The sequence below is a fragment of the Lepidochelys kempii genome, chromosome 5 (genome assembly GCF_965140265.1).
Source record: "Lepidochelys kempii isolate rLepKem1 chromosome 5, rLepKem1.hap2, whole genome shotgun sequence".
NCBI classification, from domain to species: Eukaryota; Metazoa; Chordata; order Testudines; family Cheloniidae; genus Lepidochelys; species Lepidochelys kempii.
In genome coordinates, this window is record NC_133260.1 from 126,325,827 (window position 1) to 126,340,708 (window position 14,882).

Here is a 14,882-nt window from a genome sequence, read left to right on the forward strand (position 1 = left end):
CTCTCCTCTGGACTCTCTCCAATTTGTCCACATCTTTCCTAAAGTATGGTGCCCAGAACTCGACACAGTTCTCCAGCCGAGGCCTCACAAGTGCCGAGTAGAGCGAGACAATTACCTCCCATGTCTGACATATGACACTGCTGTTAATGCACCCCAGAAAGACCGGAGGTGGGGGAGTAGCAACCAAAATGGGCCAAAGTTGAGTCATGTTCTGACCTAGTGCCTGGGGTCATAGCGCCACTCACTCAAATTTGGCTCACCCATTCCTCCCTCAGATCGGCAAGGCAGTGTCTTTGCCGATACTCCACCCAGCTCTGGGCAAGGGTCAAGGGGTGGTGATGGCTGGGAACCCCTGCCAAGTTCATGTTCTCAGAAGTGAGTGTGGAGGGGCAACGGCCATTCCCCGTCCCCATCTCTGGTTCCTATGCCAGAATGATATTCCCCTTTTTTGCATTTGCACCACATTGCTGACCCATATTCAATTTGTGATCCACTGTAACCCCCAGATTCTTTTCAGCTACCACCACTAGCCAGTTATTCCTCATTTTGTAGTCGTGATTTTGATTTTTTCCTTCCTGCTTTGCACTTATCTTTATTGAATGTCATCTTATTGCTTTCAGACCAAATATCCAATTTATCAAGGTTCTTTTGAATTCTAATCCTGTGCTCCAAAGTGCTTGCAACCCCTCCCAACTTGGTGTCATCTGCACATTGTATCACCACACTCTCCACTCCACTATCCAAGTCATTAATGAAAATATTGAACCGTTCCGGTCCCGGATCTGACCCCACCAGATACGCCCTCCCAGTTGGACAGCAAACCATTGACAACAACCCTTTGAGGATGGTTTTTCAACCAGTTGTGCATCCATCTTATAGTGATATCGTCTAGACCACATTTAGATCTTACATTTGAAATAGACCAGCCACAGCCAGGCCGGGGGAAGGAGTAGAACACACAACCAGCGTGAAATATGTGAGGGCAGCAAATGGCATTGTTTCTTTGAGGGGCGGGTTAACAGTCTCGGCAACAACAGCAAGTCTGCTCAAAATCCCGCTGAAGCCAGGGACTGCCTTTCCGTTGGCTCCCGGGGCTACGAACAGGGCCCTTTGTTGCCAGAGGCACGGCAATCAATTCCCAAGAGGCCTGGCTTTAAAAATAAAAATAAGCAGCGGTGCTGGCAATTGAATGGGGGAGGGGGAAGGGAGGGGAGAGAAGCCATGAAATCCATCAAACCCGTATTTGTCTCATTAAAAGTGTTTTTAATTTATAATGTCCTGGAATGTAGTTGTCATCCAGCTGTGCAGCCATGACAATGCTGCCTCTTAGATTTTTTTTTCTCTCTAACTCCACTCTCCCACCTCACTGGGACTGCCATCAATTTCTTCTCATCAGCGGCAGTTACAGTAAATGGATTCATTTGTGGGCAATGGGAGCGGAGAGACAAAGGTGACAATACAATTAAGGTTTTTAATTCTATGCCTGAACAGTTAAGTCCAGAACTCATGATAATTAGCTGGCTGTAATGAAAGATCTTTCGTCGTTATTTTCCCTTTGTTTCCTATAATTGTTCATTTTGGCCAGCTACATCTGTCCTTTAATCTGAATCCTCCCTGATGGTGCTTGGCCACTGCATTTATTCCCTTGTACCGTAAAAATGTGTTCATGGAGCAGTAATATATAAAAGGTGTATACACACACACACACTGCAATATACTCCCTTAGTATATTACACTAGATACACATTCGTGTATTCTGTGTATGATAGCTTACTGGAGATGCAGAGAGGTAGAGGGATGGATGAATACATAGGTAGAGAGATGGAGAGACAAGCAATTTATATCACAATAGCTGGGACTAACAAAATGCTGTAATCTTCAGCATTGTGAGCTTATATATATTGGGAATCTTCTGGCTGGAATTTATTTTGTTTTGGAAAATAAATAAATAAACAAACCTACCCTATAGCAATCAGAGCTATTTCCCCATCCATTTAAGTCCTGTTATACGTTATTGATTTCCTTAAAATTAATCTGAAACGAAAAAGTGATATTTTTCACATTTTCATCATTTTTGCACACTATAGATATTAAACATGTAGGGGGGAAATCTTACTGGTAACTAGAGCTGATTGGGAATTTTTCAACATTTTTTGGTCAGAAAATGCAGATTCATCAAGACCAAACTTTGTGCAGAATTGCAGGGGACAACCCCAGAACAGTCTAATGGTGAGGAAGAGGCAGCCCCACCCCAGAATAGCACAGTGAACTGGGCACTCACCTACAGTGTGAAAGATCCAGCTTTGAGTCTTTCCTCCACCTTATCTGAAACAGGGATTTGAACCTGAGAGCCCTGCATGACTGCTCGAACCATGGGGCTGTAGAGTTAGTCTCTCTCGCTGGCCCACTGAATATTTGATTATTTTTACAAAGCGAAACAGTGCCAACGGGCGAGTGAGCGAGAGGGAGCTGTCATGGTTTTTCACAAAAAAATGTCAAAAGGTCTCATTTTTGTTCTGAGGAAGAATGAAAACAGACTCCGAAACCTCAACATTTTTCATGAAACAGAATGCTTGTTTTCTGGCCAGCCCTACAGCCAACTAGGGGAAACAAGGCATTTAAGTTATAATGTCCTCATCAGACTGTATTTCCTGACTGCGAGGTCACAGCTATAAACTATTTTTAAGCCTATTTTTTTTAAAAAAAAAAGGTTTTTAAAGTATTTTAAAAAGAGACACACACAGAGTGAAAATAACCTTAAAGTGCTTTTCTGAGGGTTGGCTGGTGTATCTCTGATGTTCCAGTCACACCCTTATCCAGTGTCTCAAAGATCACCTCTCTCTCGCACGGCCAAATCACAAAGGCCCTGATCTTGCACAGAGCTCATTATAGGACTGGGCCTCAAGACTCATTAAGAATAAACTAACATGTGATGGCCTTGTGGTTTTCCCACAAGCTCTGAATAAGGGGCAGCATACTGTTAATCTGCCTATGAGCAGACCAGGGAAGCTATGATGACTCAGAGAGCCACATTTTGGTGTTTGCTTTCCCCCTTATTCCAGGGGGAAGCAATCCACTGCAGCCCTGTACCTGATGCAGATTACTCCCCCCTCTGCTGGTGTACCAAGGGGAAGGTGGCGTCAAAGGTCTACCCCCTCCCCACCCAACTCACCACGTATCTGCACGGGCAGGGGAGTATTAGCTCCACAGAAACTGCTTTTCTTCTCACGTAGACTTGCATCCAGAGATGCAGAGTGAGCCGCAATCTTGCCCTAAGAGATCAGAAAGATGTGGTCTACATGATCCTTAATGAAAACTTACCGTGAACCATGAAAGGCCATTCCTACAATTCAGGGTCCAGGTGACATCCTAAACCCTGCCAGCTTTGCTCTCATGATTACCCTGGTAACACCAGAAGTCCTTGATGCGAGGGGAATCTATTTATAGGATCTAGGCCCTGTACTCCATGGTCACAAATCAAGAAGGTTAGGAGGCCGTGTACAGTTTCAATACCATGCTCCCAGAGCTCCAGTGTGGAGCTTTTATCCATCTTTTCATTCTAGATAACCATTCACTCTTTGAGCTTCTTGAGCATGGCCTAGGGATAACAACTTTAGAGGCCGCCAGTTGCTGCTCCAGTCCTGGTTCTGAGGTGATGGTCTCCTCTGTAAAACAATGCGCTCTTTTCCCCTGACATTAATGGCATCACTTCCATACCTCACTGGGAAGAAACCCGTGATTGTTTCCATATTGGGATCAGCCACTTGGTGCTAATGTGAATCAGCCTCAGTTGTATTTTCTTTTTAGCTTACAGTAAGCAGGTGGGCTGAGAAGACTTTTCATCTGGATGTCTCCTAAGACAGATGACCTGCAGGGAGCTAGCACACCTCGATTGGGTTAAAATGAGTTTGGGTTAATTTCAAATCAAGAGTAGTACGGAAACTAAGGCAGATATTCATAGCTTCAAAGATTGTAAGGCTAGGAGAGACCACTGCGATCATCAAGTCTGACCTCCTGTCTAGCACAGGCTAGAGAACTTCATCAAAATAATTCCTAGTGCAGATATTTTAGAAAAACATCCAATCTTGATTTTAAAATGGTCGGAGATGGAGAATCCACCACGACCCTTGGTAAATTGTTCTAATGGTTAATTATTCTCACTGTTGAAAAGTTACTCTTTATTTTCAATCTGAACTTGTCTAACTTCAACTTCCAGCCACTGAATTGTGTTAGACCTTCCTCTGCGAGACTGAAGAGCCCATTATTACCTATTTGTTCTCCAGGTATATCGACTGATCAAGTCACTTCTTAACCTTCTCTTTGTTAAGCTAAATAGATTGAGCCTATCACTACAAGGCAGGTTTTCTAATACTTTAATCATTCTCATGGCTCTTCTCTGCACCCTCTCCAATTTATCAACAGCCTTCTTGAATTGTGGGCACCAGAACTGGACACAGGATTTCAGCAGCAGTCGCACCACAGCCAAGTGCAGAGGTAAAATAACGTCTCTGCTCATACTGTCTATGCATCCCAGAATCACATTAACCCTTTTGGCCACAGCATCGCCCTGGGAGCTCATGGTCAGCTGATTATCCACCATGACCCCCAAATCTTTTTCAGAGTCACTGCTTCCCAGGATAGAGTTGCCCATCCTACAAGTATGGCCTGTATTCTTTGTTCCCAAATGTATACATTCACATTTTAAATATTAACCAGGCTTCTTGTTTTCATCCCTGCAAATGGTTAGTGGCAGTCAGAGGTTCAGTATTAACAAGCTTCCCAAAAAGGTCACAATGTGTACAGCTGGGTTAAAATACCATCTACACATTGGGAGCAGTAATAGAACTGTCTTGTTGACTCCGGTCTCCATCACCCCCACCAAGAGGAGAACTTGTGCAGAGAGAGAACATGCTTCAGGAAATGTCAAGCTAGTGTCAAATTCTTGGGTTCCTGAGCTACTATCCCAACAAATGAAAGGAAAGGGAAGGGATTATGGCAGGGCCTGTTAACCTAGAATCTGCAGGGACTGATTGTGCCACTCCTTGCAGTCCAAAGGTACCCAAAGGTATTCAACTTCCCACACACTCATTCCTCAGCATCCTCTTTTTGGTAGCCCAGCTCTTCCCCACCACTGCGCCTGCCTTCAGTGACACTTACTATATGGCTTAGAGAAGATGGGCATGAGTTTATATTGCTCATGGCAGCACCCAGATTTCCAAGCAGAAATTCTGCAGGGGTCAGAGGGGAGTATGCTGCATAAATTGGTGGCTTCGTAACTGTGCCTCACCCCCAAACCTCTCCAGTTTCAGAGCCCAAGCCACACACAGCTAGGGCTTCTCCTGCAAGGGAGAGCGGGAGAGGAGGGCACTCAACACCTTGCAGGATCAAGCTATGTTAATAAGGGGTTTCTACAACCCTGGGCCTGGAAGCAGCATGACTTTTCGGCTCCTGTTCTTAATAATTATCCATAACAATTGCAGTCCCACTGTCAGGTGTTGGCACCAGCAGCAAGCGCCAAGTTTAAAGTGCAAGGAGTCACTCTGAAAACTAACAGTTGCCCTGGACTTGAGCCCTCCCCTGAGACAAAGGAAAGTCATACCTTCCTTGGGAGCCCTTGTGTTAGAGCATTGCCCTGGGACTCAGGAGATATGGGTTCTAGTCTCAGCTCTACCATTGGCCTGCTGGGTGACTTTGGGCAAGTCTCCGTGCCTCAGTTTCCCCATATGTAAAATGGGGATCACGATACTGACCTCCTTTGTAAAGCATTTTGAAATCTATGGTATAAGAGCTAGGCAGTGTTATTAAGGTCACGGCAACAAAATGGCAGATGAAATTCAGCCATACCTTCACCCTCCCCATTTTAATGAATCTGTAAATTCAGGGGTTGTACCATATGATTGGAGAATTGCTAACATAGTTCCTATTTTTAAGAAAGGGAAAAAAAGTGATCCAAGTAATTATAGGCCTGTTAGTTTGACATCTGTAGTATGCAAGGTCTTGGAAAAAATTTTGAAGGAGAAGGTAGTTAAGGACATTGAAGTCAATGGTAAATGGGACAAAATACAACATGGTTTTACAAAAGGTAGATCGTGCCAAACCAACCTGATTTCCTTCTTTGAGAGAGTAATAGATTTTTTAGATAAAGGAAACGCAGTGGATCTAATTTATTTAGATTTTAGTAAGGCGTTTGATACTGTGCCACATGGGGAATTATTAGTTAAATTGGATAAGATGGGCATCAATAGGAAAATTGAAAGGTGGATAGGGAATTGGTTAAAGGGGAGACTACAACGGGTCCTACTGAAAGGTGAACTGTCAAGTTGGAGGGAGGTTACCAGTGGAGTTCCTCAAGGATCAGTTTTGGGACCAATCTTATTTAATCTTTTTATTACTGACCTGGGCACAAAAAGTGGGAGTGTGCTAATAAAGTTTGCAGATGATACAAAGCTGGGAGGTATTGCTAATTTAGAGAAGGACAGGGATACCCTACAGGAGGATCTGGATGACCTTGTAAACTGGAGTAATAGGAATAGGATGAAATTTAATAGTGAGAAGTGTAAGGTCATGCATTTAGGGATTAATAACAAGAATTTTAGTTATAAGCTAGGGACGCATCAACTAGAAGTAACGGAGGAGGAAAAGGACCTTGGAGTATTGGTTGATCATAGGTTGACTATGAGCTGCCAATGTGATATGGCTGTGAAAAAAGCTAATGTCGTCTTGGGATGCATCAGGAGAGGTATTTCCAGTAGGGATAAGGAGGTTTTAGTACCGTTATATAAGGCACTGGTGAGACCTCACCTGGAATACTGTGTGCAGTTCTGGTCTCCCATGTTTAAGAAGGATGAATTCAAACTGGAACAGGTACAGAGAAGGGCTACTAGGATGATCCGAGGAATGGAAAACTTGTCTTATGAAAGGAGACTCAGGGAGCTTGGCTTGTTTAGCCTAACTAAAAGAAGGTTGAGGGGAGATATGATTGCTCTCTATAAATATATCAGAGGGATAAATACCAGAGAGGGAGAGGAATTATTTAAACTCAGTACCAATGTGGACACAAGAACAAATGGATATAAACTGGCCACTAGGAAATTTAGATTAGAAATTAGACGAAGGTTTCTAACCATCAGAGGAGTGAAGTTTTGGAATAGCCTTCCGAGGGAAGTAGTGGGGGCAAAAGATCTATCTTGCTTTAAGATTAAACTCGATAAGTTTATGGAGGAGATGGTATGATGGGATAACATGGTTTTGGTAATTAAATATTCATGGTAAATAGGCCCAATGGCCTGTGATGGGTTTTTAGATGGGGTAAGATCCAAGTTACCCGGGAAAGAATTTTCTGTAGTATCTGGCTGATGAATCTTGCCCATATGCTCAGGGTTTAGCTGATCGCCATATTTGGGGTCGGGAAGGAATTTTCCTCCAGGGCAGATTGGAAGGCCCTGGAGGTTTTTCGCCTTCCTCTGTAGCATGGGGCATGGGTCACTTGCTGGAGGATTCTCTGCTCCTTGAGGTCTTCAAACTACAATTTGAGGACTTCAATAGCACAGATATAGGTGTGAGGTCTTTTTTAGGAGTGGTGGGTGAAGTTCTGTGGCCTGCATTGTGCAGGAGGTCAGACTAGATGATCATAATGGTCCCTTCTGACCTAAATATCTATGAATCTATGAATCTATGAGGCTGTGTATAAAACAAGGAAAACGTTATCGGGGGGAAAGGGAGTGCAGCATCAGCGTGGGAAAACAGCAGCCAGAGGTCTCTGTGAATGACAAATAACCTCCCACATCTTGGGAAGTGTGGTCGGAGTCTGTTAACTCCATTCCCCACCCACCGGTGTGAACGTCCAATAGGCAAATGCTCCTTCACCAAATCATGTTCTCCTGCCCCCTCCTTGGTGTCAATGGCAGTGTAGTTCCACACTCGGGCAGGTCTGTCTCCAGTCCTTTGGGAAGTGCTGCCTGGGGGCTTTTCTACCTAACCCAGCTCTAACAATTTCAGCTTTGTTTAGCGACACAGTAGGAGAGGCCTCACAAAGCTCTACGGCTGTTACTTCTGCATCACCTCCCATTAAAGAGCCCTCTCAACAGCACCAGACCTTCAGCAGAAAGAAGCCAGTGTTGCATATCAGACCCTTGCACAGAGACCTTGTTATAAGTTAGAAACCCTTTTCTTATTGGGCATGTCTGTTCCACTCCCCCATCAATTCTGAGATGGTGTACAGTTATGGTGGCTCCCAAAATGTCACTGGAGAAATCCTGGGTAAAAAGCATATGCAAATGAAGTTCCCTCTGTAGCCATACTTCCCTCTGATCACCAACAGGTGGGGCAGAGAGCTCTTTTCCCTCTGGAGCTTCCATCCATCTGCAGTTCTGATGCAATATCTAATGCCTCTGCAAATACCTGATGCAGATGAAGGATCTCTGTGACTGTTCTTCCCCCTCTTCACCACAGATGGGAGCAGAGAGCTGCTTACCCCAAAGCTCCAAGCCAGAGGGCTTACCTAATAATGAATTCTCTATTGCAGAGATCTGAGAAGTAACAAGTATATACGACAGGTTTCAGAGTAGCAGCCGTGTTAGTCTGTATCCGCAAAAAGAAAAGGAGGACTTGTGGCACCTTAGAGACTAACAAATTTATTTGAGCATAAGCTTTCGTGAGCTACAGCTCACTTCATCGGATGCATTCAGTGGAAAATACAGTGGGGAGATTTATATACACAGAGAACATGAAACAATGGGTGTTACCATATACACTGTAACGAGAGTGATCAGGTAAGGTGAGCTATTACTAGCAGGAGAGCGAGATCGGGGGGTGGGGGGGGAGAACCTTTTGTAGTGATAATCAAGGTGGGCCATTTCCAGCAGTTGACAAGAACATGTAAGGAACAGTAGGGGGGAAAAATAAACATGGGGAAATAGTTTTACTTTGTGTAATGACCCATCCACTCCCAGTCTTTATTCAAGCCTAATTTAATGGTGTCCAGTTTGCAAATTAATTCCAATTCAGCAGTCTCTCGTTGGAGTCTGTTTCTGAAGTTTTTTTGTTGTAATATTGCGACTTTTAGGTCTGTAATCGAGTGACCAGAGAGATTGAAGTGTTCTCTGACTGGTTTTTTCATGTTATAATTCTTGACATCTGATTTGTGTCCATTTATTCTTTTACGTAGAGACTGTCCGGTTTGGCCAATGTACATGGCAGAGGGGCATTGCTGGCACATGATGGCATATATCACGTTGGTAGATGCAAGGAGCCTACTCACATCAAACCTGAATTGGGCCCTAAACTGGAAAACTGTAAGTAAGTGGAAGGTTGTGTGTATCTGGGGGCAAGAGGAGGGAATGAAAAGCACCTACAAAAAACTGATAAGCCTACATGTGTATTTGCAAAGCATCAGCAGAAAAAACCAACAGTGGCACAGCAGAAAGTGAATCATTCCCTACTCCACAAAAATAGTTACATGAAACACTGGGAGAATTTTATGCAACAGTAACTTTGACTTATCACATAACTTAGCACATAACACCAATAAGACCCTGCAGGGAGACTATTCTGGCAAGTAATTTGCCCTCCGTGACCTGCCTGTAATCCTTGATAACACTCTCATTGCTTCAATACTGTGTGCACTGGAAAAGAGACAGTAAACAAATGTCTTTTTTGAAAAAGGAAAGTAGTAAAGTTGTTCCTAAAAAGCAAAATCAAATACTGACAAGTCATGTAATGAATAAGTAGCAGGGTGCCTGTTTGCTATGTCATTTATCTACTGGGTTTTTTTTCAATAGCTTATCTTTACAATAATATTTCAGCCAAAAGCTCACAATATCTCTCTCTCCATTCCCTTACCATTCGATAGTATTCCTATAGCATCCTGAGGTGCGAGGTGCTGTACAAATATACAAGGTCATACTCCCTGCCCCGAAAAACTTACAATCTTGAACTGACCATGCAGAGTAGCCCTAATGTGGGAGGCAGTGTTATCTAGTGGTTAGAGCACTAGCCTGGGACTCAGGAGATATGGGTTCTAGTCTCAGCTCTACCAGTGGCCTGCTGGGTGACTTTGGGCAAGTCTCCGTGCCTCAGTTTCCCCATCTGTAAAATGGGGATCACGATATTGACCTCCTTTGTAAAGCGTTTTGAAATCTCTAGTATAAGCGCTATTAGAGTGACTGGGCAACAAAATGGCAGATGAAATTCAGCACTGATAAGTAACGCACATTGGAAAAATAATCTCAATTATACATATATAATGAATGAGTCTAAATTAGCTGTTACCACCCAAGAAAGAGATCTTAGAGTCACCGTGGATAGTTCACTGAAAAATTTCGCTCAATTTGCAGCAGTGGTCAAAAAGGCTAACAGTAGGTTATGATCTAGGGAAGATAATAAGACACAAAATATCATAATGCCTCTATATAAATCCATGGTGCACCCACACCTTGAATACTGTGTCCAGTTTGGGTCACCTCACCTCAGAAAGGATATAGTGAAACTGGAAAAGGTTACGAGAAGGGCAACAAAGCAAATCCAGGGTATGGAATGGCTTCCATATGAGACAAGACTAAAAAGATTAGGGCTGTTCAGTTCAGAAGCGAGATGATTAAGGGTCGATATGATAGGGGTCTATAAAACCATGAATGGTGTGGAAAAAGTGAATCGATCAGTGTTATTTACCCTTTCCCACAAAACAAAAACCAGGAGTCACCTAAAGAAATTAATAGGCAGTCGGTTTAATACAAACAAGAGGGAGTACTTCTTCACATAACACACAAAGTCAACCTGTGGAACTCATTGCCGGGGATGTTGTGATGGACAAATGTATAACTTGGTTCAAAAAAGAACTGGATAAGTTTGTGGAGGATGGGCCCATCAATGGCTATTAGCCAAGATGGTCAGGGATGCAACCCCATGTTTGGAGCAACCCTAAACCTCTGACTGCCAACACCTGGAACCAGACAACAAGGGTAGATATTTCCATAATCGCCCAGTTCTGTACACTCCTCCTGAAGCTCAAGTATGGGCCTCTGACAGAGACAATCTATTCTGGAAGTGTGTTTACATCCATGTTTCTCATATTCCTTCGCAGACCATCCTATGACAAATGTTTTAGGCTGACCTGGCCCAGAGCCTGGAGTGGACTCCTCTGCTGATTCAGGCTGTTGAGGTTTTATTTAATCCCAAAATCAGATATGAAGGCTTGAATTACAGACTACAACTGGTTGTATAACAGATTTTTCAGTTTGTTGGCATTTCGGAGTGGGGGGGGAGGAAATGTTCAGGTTAAACTAAATATTTTATTTCAACAAAATCAAAATATTTCATTTTCAATTTCAACCATTTTGAAATGTTTCTGGATTTTTAACAATAAAATTAAAGGAAATTTTGAAACAAAAAGAAAAACCAGAACATTTTGTTTTAAAAATGTCAAACCAAAACGTTTCGTTTTTTTCAAAATTCATTTTGGGGCTATTTTTAAAATGAACAATGCGGGAAATTCAACATGAATTCGCAAAATGTTTTGGTGGCACCATATCCGCATTTCCCCCCCTCTCCCCAAAAAAACAGTTTCACGCCGTTCTATTACAGACGCTTAAAATAAATGCTAACCAACCAAGTCAGTGTATACGCAGTTTTTACACAACTGTGTTCTAAAGTACTTCATCGGCCAAGGAATGAGTTGTAAATTGAACTGCCTGGCCTTGGTAACTGCGGCTACATTTGCATTTGCCAAGGTTGTAGCTAAGTACTTGCGACAGGCTATCTCCTTCCTAAAACCAAGTCATGTTTTGCGAGGAAGTAATGACATTGTGGCTTACTGTGCTACCCAGCGTACTCCAACTTGGCTGAAAAATTAAACTGTTGCTTGCCCTTCAGGCAAAGAGAACTGCCTCTGAGCGTAGCTGAAAAGCCCAGGCCCAATCTCTCCCCTCCCTCGCCACTCACCCCCGATCTCCGATCAGAGCACTAACTGACAAAATATTCAAAAGGAGGCTCAGATTCAGATATGCTCCATACTGCACCGTTCCCTCATCATACCCCATCTCCATAGGCATTACTTCTGTGACTGACATCAGCTAGGCCTGCCCCATCCCCTCTGATTGGCAGTTCCATGCTGCGATGCCTGATGTCACTCAGTCCACCCTACACCTTCACCTGTTTCCTTGTCTGAGAGGCAGGAAACGGGGCGTAAGTCTACACTGCAGAGGTAACCTTGCCTCTTATCTGGGTTTTAGTCCACATCCCCTTACTGTCCACACAGAAGAATCTCTGGCTCGGGTTTGGAGGTATATTAAATGCAGGCTACTTTGCCCAGCTGGGGGTGTGAGTTAGAGCCTGAAGTCTGCTTTCACTTGGGCTGGAACCTGCCCACTTTGCAATAAGGACACAGACTAGATCACTTGCGTGCTGATCGTCCTCCAGTGTCTTCTCATGATTCCCCCCAGTGGACTGGCAAGTTCTCCTGCAATTGACCCAACTGACTGGAAAAAATCCTACAGTGTCTCAGCACAAAGAACCATGGGATATGTCCCCAGACAGGCACCACGGGCGAGGTCAGAAACAGTGAGGACACAGTAAGGTGGGTCTGGTTTTGCTGGGGGGATGCTCACACCTGGGCTAGGCTAACCCCAGGCACTCAGGTTAACTGTGCAGTGAAGACATAACCTGTTTGACTTGCCCAGATATTCCCAAATGCAGTGATCTCACCCTACACACCCTAGAAATCTCCTTCTCTCTGCCTCCATTGTACACTTTTTGAACTCTTCCCTAGTAGTATTAACATGTTCCTGTGTCCTTGAATCCATTAACTGGAGCAGAGTGATTAATTATTTTAGCCTCTTTATGGCGTCGGTGTTAACTTACTGCACATTCATATTTCCAATTATATAAATGAAAGCTTTAAAATAAGGAGGACATGTATTATTGAACTATTTATAATCAGAGCTGTTCAGAGCAGATAGAAGATCCAAATGGGCAGAAGAAAGCAACAAAAGTTAATGATTCACAGATAAAACACTATGTTATCATCTAAAGGGTGTGTGACTAATCCAGGAAATTAGAAACTAAAAGGTATATTGTCAAGATGAAAATCTTGGGTCAGATCCTCAACTGGCATAAATCAGATGAGCTTCAGGCGAAGTCGTGCTAACTCTCTAATGTACTTATCTGGCCCCCTCACATTAGTACCCAAGCATCTTCAATGTTTTTCTCTTCACACCAGCTCAGGGAGGTAGGGCAGTACCATTATCCCTATTGTACAGACAAGGAACAGAGAGGCTAAGTGACTTGCCCAGTGTCACATGAGAAGTCTGTAGCAAAGCAGGAAATTGAATTCAGGTCTCTTAAATCCCAGGCTAGCATGCTCCCTACTGGGCTATCCTTCCTCTTCACACCAGCTCAGGACCTGGCCCCATGTATTTTAAAATGTTTATCCAATACTCTTGCTGCTGATAGCACCTGACCTTATTGACACGGGAAGAACTCTAATTGGCTGCTCACTGCTGATACTGCTCACTTCCTGTTTGTGGTAATTCAGTAAAGCTAACCCGGTCAGTTTCCCTTGCTCTTGGTAGCCCGTGTCCCGTGCTGGCTATGTCTTGCCTACACAGTGCTATTGAGCTTGGCTGCCCGGAAATCTTCATATCTAGGCAAGGCTGTTTTCAGGTACGTCTCTTTCCCTGTTTGTTATATTTATTTAAGATTGACATTGCAGAAGATGTAAGGACACCTGGGGATGGTTGGGCTGCCTGTACTATTACCTGAGTCCCCATTTCCTCCGTCTGCTCTGGAAGTATGGCTTCATCTACCATGCTGCCAAAGCTACGCAGACCTTCCCATACCTCTGCCCCAGGGGGTTGAGCACCCATAGAGCGGAACCCCATGGGAATTAATGCTGACAGGGTGCAGCATTCATGTCCTTGAGTATCTACCCTGCTGATTTATCAGAGGGGTGAAGAGACATCTAGGGTCCTTACCCCAGCCATATTTCCTTCCCCCACCTGAACACATGGAGGGAAATTTACCTCTGTGCAGAAGGCCGCTCAAGGCCTATGAACCCTTTATACCCTACTCCAGCCCCCAAAATAGGGCCCAAGTGCAGCTTGGATGGTGTGGAAGTAGGGTTACCATAGGTCCAGGTTTCCTGCACATTGCCTCTGTCTGGGACAATTTTTCAAAGAACAGGCAATGTCTGGGATTTTTGCAGAGCAGATATTGCAGCTGAGAAAGAGCCCCAAATCAGTCCGCTTCCCAATCGATCCATTCTCCTGCAGCCACAGCTGCCGGATCCCACCCACGCAGGCCCCAGGTCCCAGCCCTGGGGTGGGAGTCCCGGAGGGAGGTGCTGACTGATGGTGTCGCTGCGTTCTGGGCTTGCACCAGCCCCGCTACCAGGGAGTGACGCTACCCCCGCCACAGATACCCGCTCCAGCATTCCCAACTGTACCCTCCCGTCCAACTTCCCGCCCCCCACCCCCTGGCAGTGTCCTCTTTTTGGAAACCTGAAATATGGTAACCCTATGTGTAGGGTTTGTGCTGATTCTCTGCAGAGGGTGAATTTCAGCTATGGAGAGTCAGATCAGTGCAGAATAAAATCTGAGAGACTTCTGGCATTTTTAGACATTTTATGCTACTTTCAGCCCTTCCAGATCTAACAACAGGGGTGGTCACTCTGTCTCAGAAGTACCTGAGGCTTTTACTCCATGTTTGCTCTCTTCTTGCTTAGGCAAATTCCCCATAGGACAGAGTAAAAACTCAAGACCTAAGCATTTGCTCCAGAGTGTTGTTAATGATATGTTAGCTACTGCTGGTCAAGGAGTGCTCTGTATTTTCAACAAAACATTTTTGATTTCAGTGAATATTTTCAAACGAAATGAAACATTTTCATTTCA

The 14,882-nt window shown here is 44.1% G+C and overlaps 1 protein-coding gene across 1 annotated transcript in view; it reads left to right on the forward strand.

Annotated features, from left to right (window-relative positions):
- Positions 1–9,235, forward strand: part of PAX5 (paired box 5) — a 321,622-nt gene extending 312,387 nt beyond the window's left edge. The window contains exon 10 of the mRNA XM_073345749.1: positions 9,167–9,235. Coding sequence (XP_073201850.1) covers positions 9,167–9,219 — 53 coding nt within the window. The 3' untranslated portion in view covers positions 9,220–9,235. The remainder of the gene's footprint in view (positions 1–9,166) is intronic.
- Positions 9,236–14,882: the final 5,647 nt, after the last annotated feature.